At 32.0% G+C, this 19,823-nt stretch overlaps 2 protein-coding genes across 9 annotated transcripts in view; one reads left to right on the forward strand and one right to left on the reverse strand.

Moving 5' to 3' along the window:
* Positions 1-1,296: 1,296 nt before the first annotated feature.
* Positions 1,297-12,249, reverse strand: LOC148609272 (diablo IAP-binding mitochondrial protein-like). Of its 3 annotated transcripts, XM_088543376.1 has the most exons (6): positions 11,811-12,242; positions 8,363-8,494; positions 7,078-7,209; positions 5,633-5,702; positions 4,995-5,013; positions 1,297-1,590 (listed from the first exon to the last, which is right to left on the reverse strand). In XM_088543376.1, exons 1-6 carry the CDS (start codon positions 12,027-12,029, stop codon positions 1,542-1,544), a joined length of 621 nt encoding a protein of 206 aa, XP_088399502.1. In that variant the 5' UTR covers positions 12,030-12,242; the 3' UTR covers positions 1,297-1,541. The 3 variants fall into 3 exon arrangements, with proteins under 3 accessions (XP_088399502.1, XP_088399501.1, XP_088399500.1); XM_088543375.1 differs by lacking the exon at positions 4,995-5,013 and having other exon boundaries at positions 8,405-8,494; positions 11,811-12,249; XM_088543374.1 differs by lacking the exon at positions 4,995-5,013.
* A 19-nt stretch (positions 12,250-12,268) lies between these two features.
* LOC148609273 (lipoxygenase homology domain-containing protein 1-like) overlaps positions 12,269-19,823 on the forward strand; it is a 54,159-nt gene continuing 46,604 nt past the window's right edge. For 4 of the 6 annotated variants that reach the window (XM_088543363.1, XM_088543361.1, XM_088543364.1 and 1 more), the window contains exons 1-6: positions 12,287-12,441; positions 13,943-14,093; positions 17,120-17,257; positions 17,632-17,789; positions 18,001-18,156; positions 18,355-18,528. In XM_088543363.1, the coding sequence (XP_088399489.1) occupies positions 13,955-14,093; positions 17,120-17,257; positions 17,632-17,789; positions 18,001-18,156; positions 18,355-18,528 (765 nt within the window). In that variant the 5' untranslated portion in view covers positions 12,287-12,441; positions 13,943-13,954. Of the gene's footprint in view, positions 12,442-13,942; positions 14,094-17,119; positions 17,258-17,631; positions 17,790-18,000; positions 18,157-18,354; positions 18,529-19,823 lie in introns of all 6 variants that reach the window. The other 2 variants (XM_088543365.1, XM_088543366.1) reach the window with 2 other exon arrangements.

Genomic DNA, 19,823 nt, shown 5'->3' on the forward strand with positions numbered 1-19,823 from the left:
ATACTGGATGTATACCAAGCGCACACACACAGCATCTGTTTAATATGCATGTATAGCCTGCCAGAATGCATTTTGAGGATCTGATGAACCACCATACCAAGTTTATTATTAAAGTAGATATTGATAAACATGTCACCTAAAGGTCATGCAGACTTGATTGATATGCTTTTTGTTAGTAACAAGGGCACCAAGTCATTTTTTATATATTAAAAACACATTTAGTAGGTTTTCAAGTCATCAGCCCAACATTGAGGACATTTATATGCATTCTGGAATGTTCTATAATATAGTTAATGAGCATTGCCTTATCAAACACATTTCAACATGTAAGAAATTACTATATAGTGCATATGAGTGTGTGAATAACATATCTATGGCTTTTGTCTGATGCGTTTCTAACTTAAAAACACCATGTTGACACATATTGGAAAAATTTGAATATGTTCAAAATTTTGCAGTGCACTAGACATATAACAATGTATGCCAATGTCTGTCAATATGTTTGTAGCTTGTTAAGAATGTGTTCTTAACTAAGACATAACACACAAGCGTGTTAGAAAACATCACATGATCACACATGTTGTGTTATAGTGTGAGAGGACACACGTTGTCACTGTGTTATAGTATGAGAGGACTTAAGTGGTGTTGTTTTGAAATACTGTTTGATTTTCCTATAAATATCAGCTGCTGTAGTTAAAACAAGAACATAAGTGAGGGTTTCAGCTCCTTTTATGGATTATATTTCAACTAGAAGCAACTGAAAAAAATACAAAGTAACCCCAGCATGTGCATTAAAAAGACCTTTTGTAGGAAGACATAAAAGCAAGGATACCATGATTAGAATAAGGAACATAATCTGGGGTCAAAAACAAGAACAGACAAAACAGACATAACACAATAACACACAATAAGTACTGAATAAATAGGCAACCCTAACTTCAATAACAACTGGGAGTATGGTAGGGTCCTTCTGGTAACATCCAATGAGTTGCTTATATGATGTCGAATCTGAGAAGAAATGAGAGAGAGGAATTACAACATTTATAACAAATCTGTTCTCATGGTGAAGACAGCCACAATATTAGATCAACAATTTTAAGATGTTGACTGCAAAAATTTTGAAGTGATAATTATAGAACAGTTGACTTTGGGACAGTTTTGATTGGAATTACTGACCTTTGACTGTCAAAAATAGATGACACAGCTTCTTGCAAACCAAAGTCTTGTAAAATATAGGAAATGTGAATAAATGTTTTAGGCAGGTGTATCACAAACCATTCTCAAAAAAAGAAAAGATTTAGATAGCATCAATTTAATTGACTTTTTCATCACTTTCATCTAAATTTGATAAGTCTAGTTGTTGAATTTTGTTTTCTAAATCACTATCTTTTATGTCTGTTTGAAGTGAATCAATGTTTTCCTCATTACTTTGTCTTTGTTTGTCAGCTAGCTCAGACTCAATATTGATCACTTTTGCTTCCATTTCCCTCAATCTTGATTGTGCTTCACTAAGGTCACTTCGATAGGGAGACAGATGTATCTCAGAACTCTGTGTTACATTTGTAGCAACAGTACTGTGAAACTCTGAACCTGTAATCAAATTTTTTGTTATATACATAGCTAGTCTTCTAAAAGTAAGGGATCAGTGGTATTCACATCCTATACCATATATGGGGTAATTACAAGCAATGCAACCATTTAAGCAACATTTTTACACTTTAATTAAATTCCTAAATGTCAACAATTATGTTTTTACATCAAGCTACAACAATCAATGTTTGTTGAAGTATCTTTGGGTAAAAGCAGCAAAAAAATATAATGCTACATAAATGTTAAAGAACAAATCAGAATAAAAATAATGATAAAAAATATACCAGAGGCTCACGTGAGCCTGTATCGCTCACCTGGTTTAATTACTTGCTAAATATTTCATATAATTTTGCGTAAATTTACAAGGAATTTTCCTTAGATGAAGATTTTCTTGTAATTTAAAGCATTGGTAAACAGGAATTATTGCATGGGACAGGTTGGAAAGGGGACATAATGCATAGTTTGCAACCCCAACATACTAAAATCCGGAACCAGGCCTTTAAAAATGCAGAAATTGCCATTGTTTTGCGGAATCCATGAAATTTCTGCAAAACACAGCGTTTCTTAGCCTCCAACATGATTACTTTGCTAAAAAACTAATCTTATTAAACTAGGCATTTCACATCCAGTTTTGTATGGAAATATAGTTTACAAGGCACATAAATGCAAACAATGTCCATCAAATCTTAAGAATTATTTAAATAGACTGATTCATAAAGGACATAAATTTGACATTGTTGTCAGATCATTAAATCTTGTCTTTGTAGGAAAAAATATTGATACTCTTATTAGATCATTACATTATAACTTAATCATTCATATTTTAGCATTTTAGTCATTGCACAACTTCTTGCTAGACCAACATAGTCTATGATGTTGCAGTTCTAAATCCTTTGGAAGTTTTGTAACTGATATTTTTTGTGTTGGGAGGCTTGAAGATTTGTCATCCTTATTTGTGTCCTGAGCTTGCTTTCAGTAACTGCGAGCATTCATTGTTTATACCTCATTTGTTTGTCTTCTATGTTATTGTTAATAATGGTTGAGGTACTTTTCTAATGAATTGGATGTATTTCAGGTTGATTTTTACTGTGTGTCTAACTTTGTATTTATTTTAGCCTTTGACCGTATAGAGGGGGAGGGTTTGGATCCAACAAAACTAGTTTAACCCCGCTGCATATTGTTTGCGCCTGTCCCAAGGCAGGAAATATAGTCACTGGCATGTAGTTGTCTTTTTTTTAAAACATTTTAGTTTCTTACCATAAATGATAAACTGATATAGTATTGAGGAAGGGCCGGACCTTTTTCGGGATGCTGGGATCAGAGGTTTTTAAGCTCAGGATTTCGGGATTTCTGAGAATTAAGCCCGGGATTTTGGGAAATAAATCCACCGGGAATCGGGATTTTAGCAGTTTTTAAGTTCCTTTGTTGTTCGGGATTTCAGGATTTAGTAAAAATAAAGTCGGGATTCCGGGATCAGACCCCCTCCAGCCTCCCCTCAGTATTGTGTTCACTGATTTATCCACTTTGTTTTTATTGGGGCAATTTAGAGCTTGCTACATGGAGGAAATTTCCCACTTGTTGAAGATCATGTGGCGACCTCTAGATGTATATTTTCTCGAGCGGAAACTTTGGTTAAGTTAAGATCCACAGTGGCAGCCATTTTGAAATGGCAAAAGAATCACAAGCTTTCATCTCCTCATGCCAACGATCATTTGTTTCCAGTTTTGTTTCATTTGGTCAAGCGGTTTCCGAGAAAAAGATTTTTACATGTTTTTCTCATAGGGTCCAATGTTAAAGTAAGATCCTCGGTGGCGGCCATTTTGAATTTCCGATTGGCACCAAAATCACAAACTTACATCCCTTCATAAAAGTGAACATTTGTGTCAAGTTTTGTTTAATTTGGTCAAGCGGTTTCCGAGAAGAAGATTTTTACATGTTTTTCCCATAGGGTCCAATGTTAAACTAAGATCCTCGGTAGCGGCCATCTTGAATTTCTGATCGCCACCAAAATCACAAACTTTCATCCCCTCATATCAGTGAACATTTAATAGTGTCAAGTTTTGTTTAATTTGGTCAAGTGGTTTCCGAGAAGAAGATGTTTACATGTTTTTCCCATAGGGTCCAATGTTAAACTAAGATCCTCGGTGGCGGCCATTTTGAATTTCCGATTGGCACCAAAATCACAAACTTTCATTCGCTCATATCAGTGAACATTTGTGTCAAGTTTTGTTTAATTTGGTCAAGTGGTTTCCGAGAAGAAGATTTTTACATGTTTCTCCCATAGGGTCCAATGCTAAACTAAGATCCTCGATGGCGGCCATCTTGAATTTCCGATCGGCACCAAAATCACAAACTTTCATCCCCTCATACCAGTGATCATTTGTGTCAAGTTTGGTTTTATTTGGCCCTGTGGTTTCAGAGAAGAAGATTGAAATGTAAAAGTTTACGGACGGACGACGGACTGACGACGACGGACGGACGGACGACGGACGGACGGACGACGGACGCCAAGTGATGGCAAAAGCTCACATGGCCTTTGGCCAAGTGAGCTAAAAAGTAATTTACAAAAATGTGTTCAATAAAAGTAAAAAATTAGGAAAATACACGAAGTGTTACTTATTGTAGCACATATTTTTGTTATTCAAGCTTACCATACTATCATTTTTAACAATGTTTAATTACAGGTTAAAACATAATCAGATGAAAGTGTTTAGATCATCAACAGTATAATAACATTGTCTTCAAGAGTAATCAAGGGAACCAAGGTTATAGCAGTAATCAAAAGAATGTAATCCAGGGACAAAGACTAGACATGGAAAAAACAGACATACACAACTAAGAACATAAAGTAACTAAAATCATACATACAAAGAGTAATTAAGGGAACCAAGGCCATAGCGGCAATCACAAGAATGTAATCCAGGGACAAAGACCAGACATGGAAAACAGACATGCACAACAAAGAACATAAAAATCATACATACAAAGTAACAAATGCAAATGAGCAACTCGGACTCCACTAAGAACTGGGAGCATGGACCAGGTGCACATATGGATTATTAATCTATAATATGATTGAATATCTGATGTTAAAACAAAATCTAAGAGCATGTTATTGGCAAGAAGGGAATGTAAGTGTAACTTTAACTTACACTGTGGTGCTTTCAAATTTCCAAAACCAAAAATATAAAGAACAGGTAATATACAATGGATTTTTTAAGCAAGTACAACAGAGAAAGACACAATAAGGTAAATGCATGTAAAAAAACTAATAACCAAACAGAAAACAAAGCACAGCACTTTTCAACTTTATATGCATATCTACTTAATAAAGGCTTAAGCTAATCCAAAATGCAAGTACAAACATGAAGTTGCATGGTTTATTGTGCCAGGAATGTCCTTACTTGTACAGGAAGTTGATATCTGAAAGCAACCAAAATTGCTAACAACATATGCACTATCTACCGGTATATACTGAATTTGAAATCAATCCATCCATTAGGAGCTGAGATGTTTGTGACAAAAATTTTCCCTATCACTCCACATAGTTAATAAAGTCACACTATCAGTAAATAGAAAGTTGATATCAGACTGCAACAAAAATTGCTTACATTATATGCCCCATCCATATTAACCACACACCAAATTTCAAATCAATCCATCCATTGGGAACCAAGATAATTTCAAGAAAATTTTGGAATGACGGACAGACAAGGTGATACCACCCACTCTTTGACTGGTGGTATAATGATGTTTTCTCTAACTTTTGACTCAATACTGAATAAAGCATTTTTTTTAAAACTGATATTGCACTTGTACTAAATTAAACAAGTCTAATAGAAATTTTGTTTTGTAAAATAAAATATGGGTAGTTGATGTTTGATGGCTATGCCACTTTATTTATATACCCTAGTGTTAGCTTACACTGCCTGTCAGAAAAATATGTGAAAAAATTTATATCTATGAAAATTCTTAAAATCATAATTCATTGAACTTAACAAACTTGTATTAATATGTTTATGTGAGTGGTTTTAACAAGTACCTGCAGAGTAAGCTGCTGTAGAGGCCTCAGTAACCAGATTGTAAGCAGATATGTACAACAGCTGTAATTCCTGAAATGTACATGAAATTCGAAAATAATATTGTGTGAGTAATGTAGCTAAATCTTGAGCACTTCCCAAGAACAACATTTTAAAAACTCCTACAAAATTATTAAATATTAGTATATTTCTCCACTGCCAGATCTACCATAATAATTATTATTTCACTGCAAAAGACTGATCACTTTAACTGTACAAGCTCTTGAGCATTATTGTTTAAGGCATAACTCATTTGCTGAAGGGTTTATTTCTTTACCATTTTAAGTTTTCTTATTTCCTCCAGGCTTCATGTTTTACAAATCAACAGTTACCTCCCTTCTTATCCAAATTGAATGTTTACAATATGATGCATTTATAAATGATACTATGGACACACATGTTTGTTTATTATGGTATTCAAATGTGTATATTTATGTAAATAAGCCTTTCATGTATTTGGTTTTAGGCATAGACTATAAATGGTATTTTATTGGGTCAACTAACAACTACCTTTCTTACAGTAGAGCTTTTCCTTTAAAATCTTGATTTATGGCAATATATTTTATTGATTTATTTTTAATGAAATGTTCTTTTATAGATTGTTTGATATACCCGATGGTAAATTGTGAGCAGCCTTACTGGATAGTTTCCTGGAATATATCTAATTTGTTAATATACTATGAAAATTTTCAGTATGTACCACTCTAAAATTTTTTAACTTGATCGATAAACAGGAAGTAGATGGACAATAAACATGAAAAAGGGAGACATAGTACAAGTCATCATGCAAAAGCAGTATACAAAGTATTTGAGTGTTCCCTCCCTAACAAGCTGAGATATCTACTACAGAAAGTGTAATAGACATACGAGCTGATTGCCATATAGTCCACACTCTACTGAGTGGGCATATAATAATAATTTCAACCTATCTATATAATTCAGTAGTCTAGCTAGATTTATACTGAAATCGGTATCACTCTATTTCATATTACTATAAAGCCAATTACTGAACTGTCAGGTGAGCTTGTATTCAAACATGGTCTTGTAATTTATTTATAATTAATTTTATATATACAAACATACAATCTTTTATAATAATTTAGATCTGCCAAAAGGTATTTTGAGGAGTTGATCTTGAAAGAGATTGTTGACAATGGAAGGTAACATTTACAATTTGCCCTAGACTTGCTTCAAGTCCCTCTCTTTAAATTCAAGAATAAATGAAAAAGAAATTATTGATTTCATGTATCACTCTGATAGCAAATGTACTAATTATTGCAGCAGAGAGGAAGTTAGTAGTGGTGTTATCTGAGACCTTAATTAGAGTCTGTGCCATATTAATACCATAAAAAGGGGTTTGTAGCAAATCTACGTGAACTATTTGACAGTAAAGTGATAAATAGCTTACCTGGTTCCTGGTCTTGAACTTGTTAACTGAAGCCCTAGCTTCCAAAATAAGGTCGGATATTTTCTGTTCATTTTTTTCATTGTCTAGAACTTTCAATCTGTACTCCATCAATCTGATTAACACAAACAAGGCCTGAAAAAATATAATTATTTAAAAATAGTAACTGCAGTTGTACTTGTACTATTATAATACATCTATTGTTTAAGTAAACCACCTTCTTTAAGTGTGAAAACAGACACAAATCCTTATGAGAAAGTCTAATATACATTTCAACTTAGCATGGTAGCTATATTGACTTGCATTTTATGGTTCAAAGTCCTGTTTTAATGTTCAAAAGTAGTATATTTATTGTAAATATTCTAACCTTTGTAGTTGACAATTTTCATTATTAGTGTTCAAGGATTTTTCAATATTTCCCACTATCAATGTCTCTTTCTGAATTTAAGAAGAACAGCTTTTTGCCCTTGATCAACATGTTTACCAAATAGGTTTTTTCAAACCTGCTGTTATAATATCACACCTAAATCAAAGTTTTTTTTTATGATTTTGATCACATTTCCATCAAAATACTATTTCTCCTAATTTTTTTATTATGTCCATTTCTAAATACTATAATTTTGTTTTTGTTTTTTTGTTTTTTTTGATAACTGTTAAACCCAGTGGAATTTATATGAGAAATAATATAATTTTGTCTGCATACATTAATATAAAACAGAGATAATTCATGCACATCATAAGGCCAATTACCAAATGGACCTTTAACATTTGTTTTGATAAAATGTTATTGTCTTATGAATAATTTTTGTTATAATTTGAAATGCCCTTAATAGGCACCATGATTAGTTTAATAAAAAAAAATGTCTGTATCTGTATCAATACCCCTATCTCCTGTTAATACATATTAAATCTACTAGTGTGGAAAACAAGAGATCTGAATTCAGTGTATTCAAGAATAGATCACATCCTTAAGCATAGTATCAATTGTGACAACAAAATAGTTTTGGAAGATTGATTGACCAACATCAACAGAATATCCTTCTTCTTAGACGCTTACCCTACCGGTGCACCTGGCCCATGCTAACAGTTTTTAGTAGAGTCCGATTTGCTCATTTACTTCTGTTACTTTGTACATGTATGTATTATTTTGGTTATTTTATGTTTTTTTGTTGTGTGTGTCTGTTTTCCATGCCTGGTCTTTGTCCCTAGATTACATCTTTTGATTTCCACTAGAATCTTGGTTCCTTTAATTACTCTATGATATAAATGAACAGCATAAAGTATTGACCTTAGTGTACTGTTCATAGCTCTCAGCCAGACTAATAGTGACCTGTGAAAGGAAAGTTGTGGTAGCTTCTACAACACTAAATGATGCATTCCTCAGTAAAACCTCTGTTGTTAAGGTAGATGGATCTGGTGCCTGTAAAAAACAGTATACCATATCACTGTATGAGATAAAAATGAGTGTATACCAATTTATTTTCACAAATTTGAGTGTCAATCCAATTTTGTGGCTATTTAATTTCACAACTAACAATCACTGAAAGGTATATTATACATGTATCATAAAGAGACCTCTTGGCAGTGATATATTTTACAGTGTCTAAAAAATGTAAATTGAGTAAATGTAATGCAAATGTAATTGAGTATCAGTAACAATTTTATTTATTTGTACCTTTCTGTGATGTCTTTTGAATGCAAATGTTTGAAACTATTTTTTAGGATGGTAACAAAGCAGCTATTTTTCATACATGCTAGCTGAATTTCTTTTTACCCTTTAAAGTAGCATAATGTAAACAAAAATTCTATCGAAGAATCAAAGAATCACTGTCAATTAAATTTTACAAGATACTGGGTTATTATATCCCATATAATGTTCACCCCCCCCAAAAAAAAAATAATAATAATACCACTGCTTCATGCTACCTTAATTGGTTTAAATTTTTTGTACCTCCTATAAACATTTTATGACTATTTTGGCTCAAGCACCATCAAAGTTAATATAATATTTTCTCATTTACTTAATGTAAAATGTTTTTGAATAATAATTTTCCTACCTACCATATTTTTTTCTGGTTGGTAGCAGGAAACAAGAATACAATTTTACTTGGCATCAAGGAATAATATAATTTATAAAATCTGGTCTTTAAGTGGTTTTTGTTTAAAAAAAATATATGGCCACTGGCTCAATTACAAAAACTACAAATGATGATAAAAGTACTAAACTGTGAAAATTCTAGAAATACTAGAAGTATGTAATCTAAAACAGCTCTCCATATCAGGCCAAATAAAATTATACCTCTGTTTCCTGTTACCTGACCGACTCATGCCTTGACATTTTTTTCAAGTTCACAAACAACAAAAAGTACCACCAAATGACCTGACATTTTACATTTTATAATTTTCTATTTCCACAAAGTCTGGGTGATTAATAAGGAATCTTGAAGTTGTTTTCTATGAAATTTGGGAAGAAATAAGTAAATAAAATAAAATAAAATCCTGACCTACCGACCCATTTTTTTCTGACATGTAACAGGAAACAGAGGTATAATTTTATTTGGCCTTACCAGAATGCAGTGTTTCTATCCCTTACATGTATTTAATTTTGTGCATAAACATCATAATCTACATTATTACAAACAGAAAGCAAATAAATAACCAAAGACAACTCAACAATTAACTTTACTCTTTATAAGCCATATTTTGATGAACATTTATGTTAGTTTATTTTTTATTGTTTACTACAACAATAGATTTCTACAAAACTAAGGACTTGATGGAACACTCGTACAATACAGTACTACTAAGTCAAATTACAATGTGCAAGGGTCCAAAAGAGGAAAGGTCCTAGACTTTTTTCAACTATTAATTAATGGTCCACTTGAGTAAACTAAAAAGTGTTCTATTAAGTGTCAATGATAATAGCTAAAGATCCTAGACCTGGGTAAATGAAATTTAAAAGGTCCTAGGTCAGAAATTGAAGGCTCTGGACCTCAGACCACTATTAATTTGACCCCTGAATGACAAACTTATTAGTCTTATTTCAAATCAAGGAATTACAATTAAAGATGAAAAGTATAAATGTCTTGGTCTTAGGTAGTCATGCCTTTCCAAGCAAGTTATAGTCAATCCTTCAGGAAATGCATGTTTATAAATCTGATGTTTTCAAGAATGGTGAATCAATTAAACAAGTTTTGAAAAAGTTTTGTAAATTGATAGAGAAGGGAAACAGTCTTTACCACGTTAAAGCAAATTTGATGTAAAAATGCAATTATTTTTATTTTTCAGACACAGAAAATATATAGTCATTTTGACCAAAAACCTTCCACAAATCTTACATTTTTTGGTGGGAGATTCTAAATTTTACATTAATTTTGTGGGAGTCTCCTTGTTACATGTATGTGGATACGTACAAATGTATGCATATAGCACATATCAAATACTTCCTAATTTAAGTTTTAGTATAATGATAACACAAACTCATACAGAAAAGCAAAATTCAATAACTCTCTCTCTAGAATAAGAAAGACAGAACATGACAAACAATCATTTGACATTTTGCCAAATTTTACTTCTTTCAATCAAGTCATATATCAGGTATATGGGACAGAATATGTAAAAAATTGTCATGAAGAATCTGCTGAAGATGGAATTAATTTTCTTTAAGAAATTTATTCAAAAGAGACCTGATCTACATGTAGTACACCCATGTCTTCACAAAACTATTGTAACAGCGGCCATTCAACCTAATTTATTTAGCTTTTCAATAAAAGGACCTGAAAAAATGTAGAAATAATAGTAGATATAGAAATACTTTTTTCTCTATTAAGAAGTTAAAGCTTTGTGTCTGACTAGTTGGTGTCAGCTGATCTGGAATTAATGATATTATGTTCTGAGTGTACCTATAACATAATGCCTCTACCCACCTCTCCCTATTTCTAGTCGCAATCGAAACTTGTTAGGCCAAAAAAAATGTATTTGTGTTTGCTGTACCCTGCTAAAAAAAGTAGGTCAACTTTTTTTTTTTAAACTTCCCCTACCTTGAGGGTCGGAGTAATCATGGTTTCTTTCTTAGCTTAGATAAAACACTTGTTGTTTTTCAAATTAAATTTATATAATAAAATCATGGTGTCTGTGGAATATATCCACAAACATTGTATTGTCACTGAACGGGACTATTACACTCGTTTTTCCTTTCAATGGGTGCATTCTTTGAAAGATAGAGACCAGACACTTGGCATGGGACCCAGCTTCGGTGATCACCATGTTTGTTTGAATTTGTAATAGACAAAACCGGATGCCAACAGAGCAAAATTTTCGGATTTTTCATTTCCGCTGATTTTTCCAATCAAAATTTTTATGTAAGGCATCAAAAAAATAATGTCAGTCTGGCACTGTAAACACATAAATATTTTTTTTTGCCTTATCCTTTTGTCCTATCCCATATTTCATAATCATTTCATGTCCTTTTTACCATCCATTTCATGTTTGTCACCTCGATATAGCTGAAATATTGCTGCTCGGGCGTTAACCCAATAATCAATCAATCCTATTTGTTCTAAATTGAGTTGTCCCCTTTGAACACTCTAGTTTGCATATTGTTGTGATTTATAAATATCACAGAATTATGTAGCATTCTATTTCTTCTTTATAAGTGTGTGCTTTACATCATTGTGTATCATGTTCAATTTGAACTTTCTATAATAAAGAATTTGTAATTTGTATATTTAATTTACCATTATTGCGTCTTCTGTTTTACATTGTACTCTCGAGATCCAAGGAAGCTTTACCAAAGCTATACCGGTTCCAATAACTGTCATATTATGTAGACTGGATTTCAGTGACATAGTTTTATATTGTAGCGGTTTTTGGAGAAACACACTAATTATCCTATATGATTGTTTGTGAAATTTAAATATTCTACTGATGTTCTTTGCTGTCATTTTGAGGAACATGTGTCTTTGTTTACTTCCGGTTTGAAAGACGATTAAAAATTTTTCTTCCCGATCCCGTTCATAACATTCAAAGCAGATTCAAAGTGTTTCAGATAACAGATGATTTTTTGCTATCACATGGGTTGAGGTCAGTTTGAAATAACGTCCATTCAATGCGAAAAAAATGTTGAAATGATAGATATTTGAATTTTTTGTCATAATATTATGGACCGGAAACAGGTGCTCGAGTCCTGCACATGCGTGTAAATCTTTGGCAACGCTTACAAACAAGTGTCAACCTATTTGATTTTTATTTACTTACACGTGAAAATCTTTATTGTAGCTTATACTATAAAATGGAGATTATTTAAATGAAGAAAGAAAATAAACTGGATATTAAACTCGATAAATTGAAAAAATAAGCTGTAAAACCGTAAGTTATTCGTCATTTTCATAATACGAGTCACGACTATATGATATATCGGTATAAGAACTCGTAAGCCAATATTTTTTTTCATGAATCGGCATCTTCTTACTCATGTGTTTATATAACCTTTGCTACGATAATAGTTTGAGTTTTTTTGTGGTGCATTGAATATTGCAAAATGGTTTTGAATAGTTGAAACAAAAAATGATGTGCATTTGAAATTATGGTGTTGCCCATGGCCCATCTTTTTACCATCTCAATTTGTTCGGTTAACCTGGTCCAAATGATTATGCATTTACTTATTCTTGGCTTTTGCTCATCAGTCAACTTTCTAACTACATAAATCACATAAATATTTGAAAGCTTTGCTAGTGATGTTCACACAGGTATATGATGCTTTGCTTGAACAACATGTAAATACTGGTATGCTTTGTTTTTACATTTGGTATAGCTTAGGTTTATAGGGTTTTTAATTATTGTTGAAAAAATTGCTTTTAGAGCTTTTAAACTGTACAAATACATTACACCTTATGTGATAATAAAAAAAATTGAGTTTGATGATAGAAATCAGTTTTAAAAGTTGAGACTATAGGTGTACACAACTGGCAAGGATGTGTTCCAGACCTGATTTTCTTCTGCTTTTCAAAATCTGGAATTTACAGTTTGGGTTCTGTTTTATATTCACTTCCCACTTTTTTTTTTGCTTCTTTTTTTTTTGATTGGCTCTGTTAAACCACATCTGATATTTGATGGTGGATTCCTGCATTAATTTTGTTTTAACTATACTCCTGTCCTTCCAGTTTCAGTATATTGTTTACCTGGCCTACATGTGTGGTGATTTAAATGCTGGATTTTGCACATTTTTATCGTTTATTTGATTATCCTGCACATGCATGACATTTGCTCTGGGACAGTACAGTTGCTAATGATTCAATTTATGCTTTAGCGGTACTCCAGACATTGAATACATGTATAACAGAAAAATATGCATTCGGCTGGCATGCTTAGTATCCCAATTGAATTTTTCCTGTATTCGTGAAGTTAATACATAAACACTACAGTAAGGGTTAGAAACTTGTACATGTACATATATCAGGAGACCTCAATTTAATTCTAAGATGTTTGGAATATACATTTGTACATGTATGAGATTTGTAAAAGAAAATGTGCTTAACATACTAATAAATTATTCCTTTAACTACAGAGACTTTTTAAACTCTTCTAACACCTTACCTTAAATGCAAGAGCCAATATACATGTACATGTACAATATTGATGAATGCAAACCTTAAACTATATTTGCTTAGTTACACACATATGCATTTGAACTTTGCTTTGTAAATTATCAAGTTTTTTTTAAGTCTACAAAAGGGAGCTTTTTACATGTTGTATCTCCTAGGATAATTGAATTTATCTTGTGCTGAACTGTGGATAAACTACAGCAGTACTATTGAAAGCAAGGTCTTACATGTATTTATTGCTTGATCAATATTTTTCTTTGTTTTAGTTAAAACACACAATGCAACAGCCTTTCACTAATTCTGAAGCTGTAAAAAGATGTTTGACCATACCAAATGCTCCTATTCCTGGAGTACCTAGTTATAACCCACGTCCACCTTATGCAGCTGGAGGAAATGTAAGAAGCAGACCTTATTCTGGTATGTATATTTTAATTCATCATGTTCATATTTAGATCATTTTCAGTGTAGTATGTGCATAATTATACCAGTCATGTAAGTTTCCTCAGAGTCTGTTTTCTTTGAAACAGATGCTCAGACCAGTAATCAGTGGATAATGGCTTCAAATCACTTCTCAAAATTACCGGGTACTACTGGAAATTTGGTCCAGTTACAAAATGTGAATTGCAAACAAGGCAATGTTATCATAAATTCTACAAAATGATTATTGGTGTCTCCTACATGTGTATGAAGTTTTATAAGTCCATGTATGAAAGAAAAATCGTAATGACTTCAGTTACACTGAATGCAAAGAGATCCAATACATGTACCACCATATTCAAGTAACCAGTATGTGAGAAATAATTATTGACTCTCTAACACCTATAAATTATCTAACCCACTTTCACCTTCGATCAGAACAAATGAAGCAGTCACGAAATTAAAGGATAAATTTGTATAACATCTTAGTAATGATAAATGATGGTAACTGATTGCACAATCAACTATAAATTACAATAAAGAGAAGAACATATCATTAATAATTAATCCTCTTGTTTTAAATATTTATCAAGGAAATTGATGGTAGTTTACCATGACATTGTACTTTAAAGAGAAAAGTATTGATTAGTAAAGGTTTTATATGATTATATCATCCACATTAATGTTAATTGTTCTAGCTGTAGAGGAAAAGATGTCATGTTTATTATTTACCTGTTGCTATGATCTAACCAATGATTTTTGTGTTATTTTTAGATATTATGAACATTGCTACATTTATTCTTGTTAATTTTTCCTTTTATAGTTATATTCAGCATACTGATCAGCAATTAATAAAGACAGCTTTATTGTCATGTTGTTTTAATGTTGCTATATGTTTGTTATTGGAATTCATGGAGTCAAGGCCTTTAAATGTCTTCAATAGTTGCAAATATTTTCTTATTGAGAATTTAAATAAGTTGATGATAGAACATTTAAACCCATCTTAAGGAGTGTTTATTTCTTCTTTATTCATAAGTCATGGAGATTTTAATCCTTTTCAACCCATATCTGAAGGACAACACTGTCTTCTTAATTTGCACAGAACTCATTTCATAAATGCAAAGTTCCCTTTTTGTTTTTTAAGACTAAGCTTTTGTACCAGATTAACTAGTTTGTCTGTTTATACCTGTACATGTGTCCAATTGTAATGCTTATCTGTTTATACAGTGTACATGTGTCAGATACAAATGATTATATGTATATACATGTTTCTGGTTTATAAAGAAACTTCATGAAAATGCAATGATCCCTAACAAACATGTACAGTTTTGCTTTCCAAATAATATCACAAAGCGGTAACAATCAAATTTTTTCTCTTTTAATGTTATAAATTCTTGTACCTGTACATATTTTTCATTAATGAAAAGTAGGCCAGGCATGTATAACTATAAATTCCATAATATATTACGTGTCAAAGAACATACAACAGACTTTCTTTAGAAATGTACATTTTAAATCAACGTTGTATTATATGTACATTTAATCAAATTCTCCCATAGTTTTTAAGTGATTGAAGTTTCTGGTGCATTTTGTTCAGTTGTCTTACAAAGTAAATAATGCTACAATAAATTTATACCATGAAATGACAAATGTATGAATTGCATTTAATTGTATAGTTGGTTATTTATATTTGACTTAACTTCAGGCAATAAAATGCTGAATACCAATCATCCAGTGTTCAATCTGGGGTATAAGTACATGCTATATTGACTTCATAAGTATGTTACACTTTATTGAAGTTCTATGAACTTTTGATTTGATTTGATTTTTTTTTATTTGTATATGCTCAGTCTATGTTATCAGTGATTTTGTTACCCTTTTATTGCAGTCAAATATCTGCTGTTTCCCCTGGATACTTTTCCCAAAATGTTGAAAAGTATTTTTCCCAAAGGAAAGAAAATTCCTAATTTTTTTGAAAACCGGGTAAAAAAGCCAGTAAAATGTTCCTTGAGATGCGACTTCTTTTGCCTGGTGCTTTGTTCACTTTTGTTGGAATGTTTTTCTTCAGCAAGTCATAACCTAATGAATATTGGGAGTACGTATTTATCAAAATATATCGGTTTTCAGTTCAGGGTTTGGCATATGACACATTTCTTTCCCCTGTAAAATATTTTCCCGATGTGTTCGAAGAACTTCAAAATTTCCCAAAAATAGAGGGTTGCTTTTAAAACAAGGAACAAAATCAGTGATTATTGGTTATTGATACACGTGTATGCTTATCATTAATGAATAAGTGGTCAAATGTAAGCAAAAACTGTTGAAAAGGGCAGTCATATGGAAACTTGATCGGTAAAATTTCAAACAATTTTCTTTGGATTTTGTATCTTTTTTTGTTTGCTGTGTTTAACATTTTGGATCTAAATATTTTTTTAGTGAAAAAGGAACCTGGAACTAAATTGCCTAACATCCTTAAATCAAATTCTGACATCTGTTCCATACATTGTAGTTTGACAGTTTGTCCCTTGTTTGGGTTGATTAGATCATAGTTTTCATCTCAGTCAGAATTTCCTGCTCAGGGTGATTGGAACTAAGTTTACCTCTAGTCATACATGTATGCAGATTTTCCATAGCTGAAGTAGATTTGAAAAAGGAATTTTAGATCACTTATTGTATTATTACTTTCTTTTTTGTTCGATCTGTACTTTTAACCATTTGTCATTTGCCACAGGCAAGTCAAATTTACAAATGTATGAGTAAATTTTGTACTATTAAACATTTGGCAGATATTTATGAAGTCATATAGTGGAAAAAAAATTGAGAGATAGGTATCCAGACTAGCAATTGTAATGTTGAGTTAATTGATGTGTACATATAGTGTTCAGTAAACAAATCATACAGTACAAATTTCTTTAAAAAAAACTCGAGACTTTTGTCATACAGTAAAAATCACTTTTTGTGCCTTATATATTATTAAACTTTTTTGTATCAAGTATCTTATTTCACAATACAATTTTGAATAATTGCAGCTCCATCAAGAAGAGTCACAGCTGGAAATTATGGAGAACCATGGAGATCATCTGCTTACAAAGAGCCACATGTACCTTTACCCAAACATTACATGACAAAGCTTTCAGAGAATGCTGCACCTAATGCGCCCTATGCTGGTAAGTATGGAGGTCTGTTTTGGTCATTTAAATATCTGTTTATAAAATAACCACTGTTGGAATTGGACTAGCATCACTACAATATTACATGTATATAGATGTACAGGTTGCTTACCACCACTGTTTATAACATTTATGACTAATACAGCTGCTGAAACTCTACACAAATCATTTAAATGGTATTAAAGCTTGTCATTAATGAATAAGTGGACAAATTTAAAAAAAAAAGCCCTTGAATAGGCATATGGAAAATTGATCGGAATATGGTAAAATCTCAAACAATCACCTTTCTTAATTCATTTAAGTTATTTGTATTTTAAATTTTAAAATGAAATTTAGTCAATTTTCAGTGGAGTGTTTTGTTTCTGTTGTAGCCAGAAGAAATTATTCTTTCATGAATTCTACTTTATTCAACAATACTCCATCAGACAGTCGCTGTTCCATTCCCCTGCCTGCTTATGACCCTATGAATGACCCACATCTACTGGAATACTTTGAAAGAAGATTTGGTCAGATACAGAGAACTTCTAAGGTGTTTATAATATGACCTACTAATTATTCAATAGAAATACAAAATATATAATTTCTCTATTATACAGAATTATTTTATTGTTTCAACATATGTCAACATTTTTAAGAATGTTAGTGAAAATAGAACTTAATGATGTAATCATGTGGATGTAATTCCGTATTGTTTTATAAGTGTTAGTTAACTGAATAAAATTAAAAATTATTTACTTCAGCGAAACATTTGGAACAGACCATCTAGTGCCTCCCCCAGTCTTAGGTCAGGATCTGGTGTTGCAAAAAAGAGTAAGCTGAAAGGAGAAGAAGGAGATGTTTTGTATAAAGTAGCTATCACTACTGGGGAGAAGAAAGGGGCTGGTACAGACTGTAAGGTTGGTATTACCAAGGATACGTTAATCTTTCCAATTTGCTTTAACTTTCTTGCATTAATTTAATAAAATTTAAAGGTTCAAATGTATCTAAAAAAAAAGCAGGGGATGTAAATTCAACTGTTAATTACATATGACAGCAAAATAGAGTTATCTCCCTTGTCACAATTTAATTTTATTTTCTTTGCTGCATTTTTCTAGGTGTTTATCACTATGAAAGGAACCAAAGGAAAAGTGAAAAAGCATAGACTGACCAAAAAGGCAGGATCGGTGAAATCAAATAAAGATGTTGCCTTCAGATTTGCCAAAGGAAGCACCCATCTTTTCAAAGTGAAAGGACCTGAAATAGGGGAACTGAAATCCATAAATATTGAGGTAAAATCCAACAGCCTAACAAGTTTAAAAACAAAACCATGAAAAATATTAGTGCTTTATAAAAGAATGCACAAACTGAAATTGGTCTGTGTTCCAGACATCTCATTAGAATAGTTGTTTTTCACATTTACGGAATGCAAGCCATTTTAGCAAGTTTTTCAAAGGGATGTAAACCACCAACACCCAACAACCTGGTTGGCAGTCTCATTGGGGAAAGGAAGAATAGTAATAATTTTTCTTTGAAACTTAAACTATTTACTCTTTGGTGAGTAGCTAAAAGGTTTGAAATTAGTAATTCAAAAGTAACCAAGTACTTACCACAGCTATAATAAGTCAAATATTTAAATTTTTTAAGTCTACTGCTGTCCATTGCTCCAATCAGACAGTAAACCAGTCTTTTGGGTTGGAAGGTTTAATAATTGAACGGCTGTTCCAGAAATAAAAGAAACTAATTACAGGTCCCATGATAATGTGTACATAAGAATTGTAAAGTAAAAGCCCTTAATCAGGAATGGAAACATTGTCAGTAATAATTATATAAGTGACAAGACGTTGTCCAAAGGACTTGATTCAAGTCAACTCTAAGAAATTTCTTTTTTAAAGTACGTTTCAAATACAATCTATAAATATCTTTATTTTAATTATAAGTTTTGTTAAACTTTCATTGATGTCGCCCGATGTTTACTCCCGTATAAAAATACCTCGCATATATATACTATAGTTGTGTATTTTTAGAAATTTAAATGAACACATTGTTTACAATGTCTGCGATGTGTGTCTGGTCATTAAATGGATTGCAATTAATTATAATTGCTCAATACAAGACTGTCATGAAGTTTGTATCAACGATAAATATCTTTTTTTTTTTTGCGATTTTCACATTATATTTTTGTCAATCTTTAATACCACATGCTAATCATCTCAATCACTGCTTTATTGTACAGATGCCTTGGATTAAAGCTGGACAAATCAACTTGTATGGATTTTGGCAATTTGATTTTCACATGTCCTTTGGACTCCTTTATTGTGATTTTCTGAGGTCCCAAATGAATTTTGGAGGTCAGTGACCTGGGAGCTCAGGTACTAACGTCCATATTTTCGGCATAGATCAATGAGATTAACTTCATTGTGCTGGATGATTTTTCTCCCAGGTCGGTGGTTCTCCGTACACAATTAACAACTGGAATATACGATGTCCCAGCTGGGTGGGTGTAACACTCATATTTCATCGTGAAAAAATCAGACTGGCACCATGTTTCATTGACTAACATGGATTTAAAACTCTGACTTGAGTA

This window comes from Perna viridis, chromosome 8 (assembly GCF_037379345.1).
Source record: "Perna viridis isolate PV_CMFRI_1.1 ecotype Kerala chromosome 8, ASM3737934v1, whole genome shotgun sequence".
Classification (NCBI taxonomy): domain Eukaryota; kingdom Metazoa; phylum Mollusca; class Bivalvia; order Mytilida; family Mytilidae; genus Perna; species Perna viridis.

Bases quoted from the DNA above. Each gene is read 5' to 3' on its own strand.
- LOC148609272 (XM_088543374.1), bottom strand. From the start codon at position 12,029: ATGTTCCTCAAAATGACAGCAAAGAACATCAGTAGAATATTTAAATTT. The intron at 5,703-7,077 runs GTAAGCTATTTA...TGTACATTTCAG, and splicing joins AGTTCAAGACCAGGAACCAG to GAATTACAGCTGTTGTACAT. The intron at 1,591-5,632 runs GTACTTGTTAAA...ATTTGATTACAG, and splicing joins TACAGCAGCTTACTCTGCAG to GTTCAGAGTTTCACAGTACT.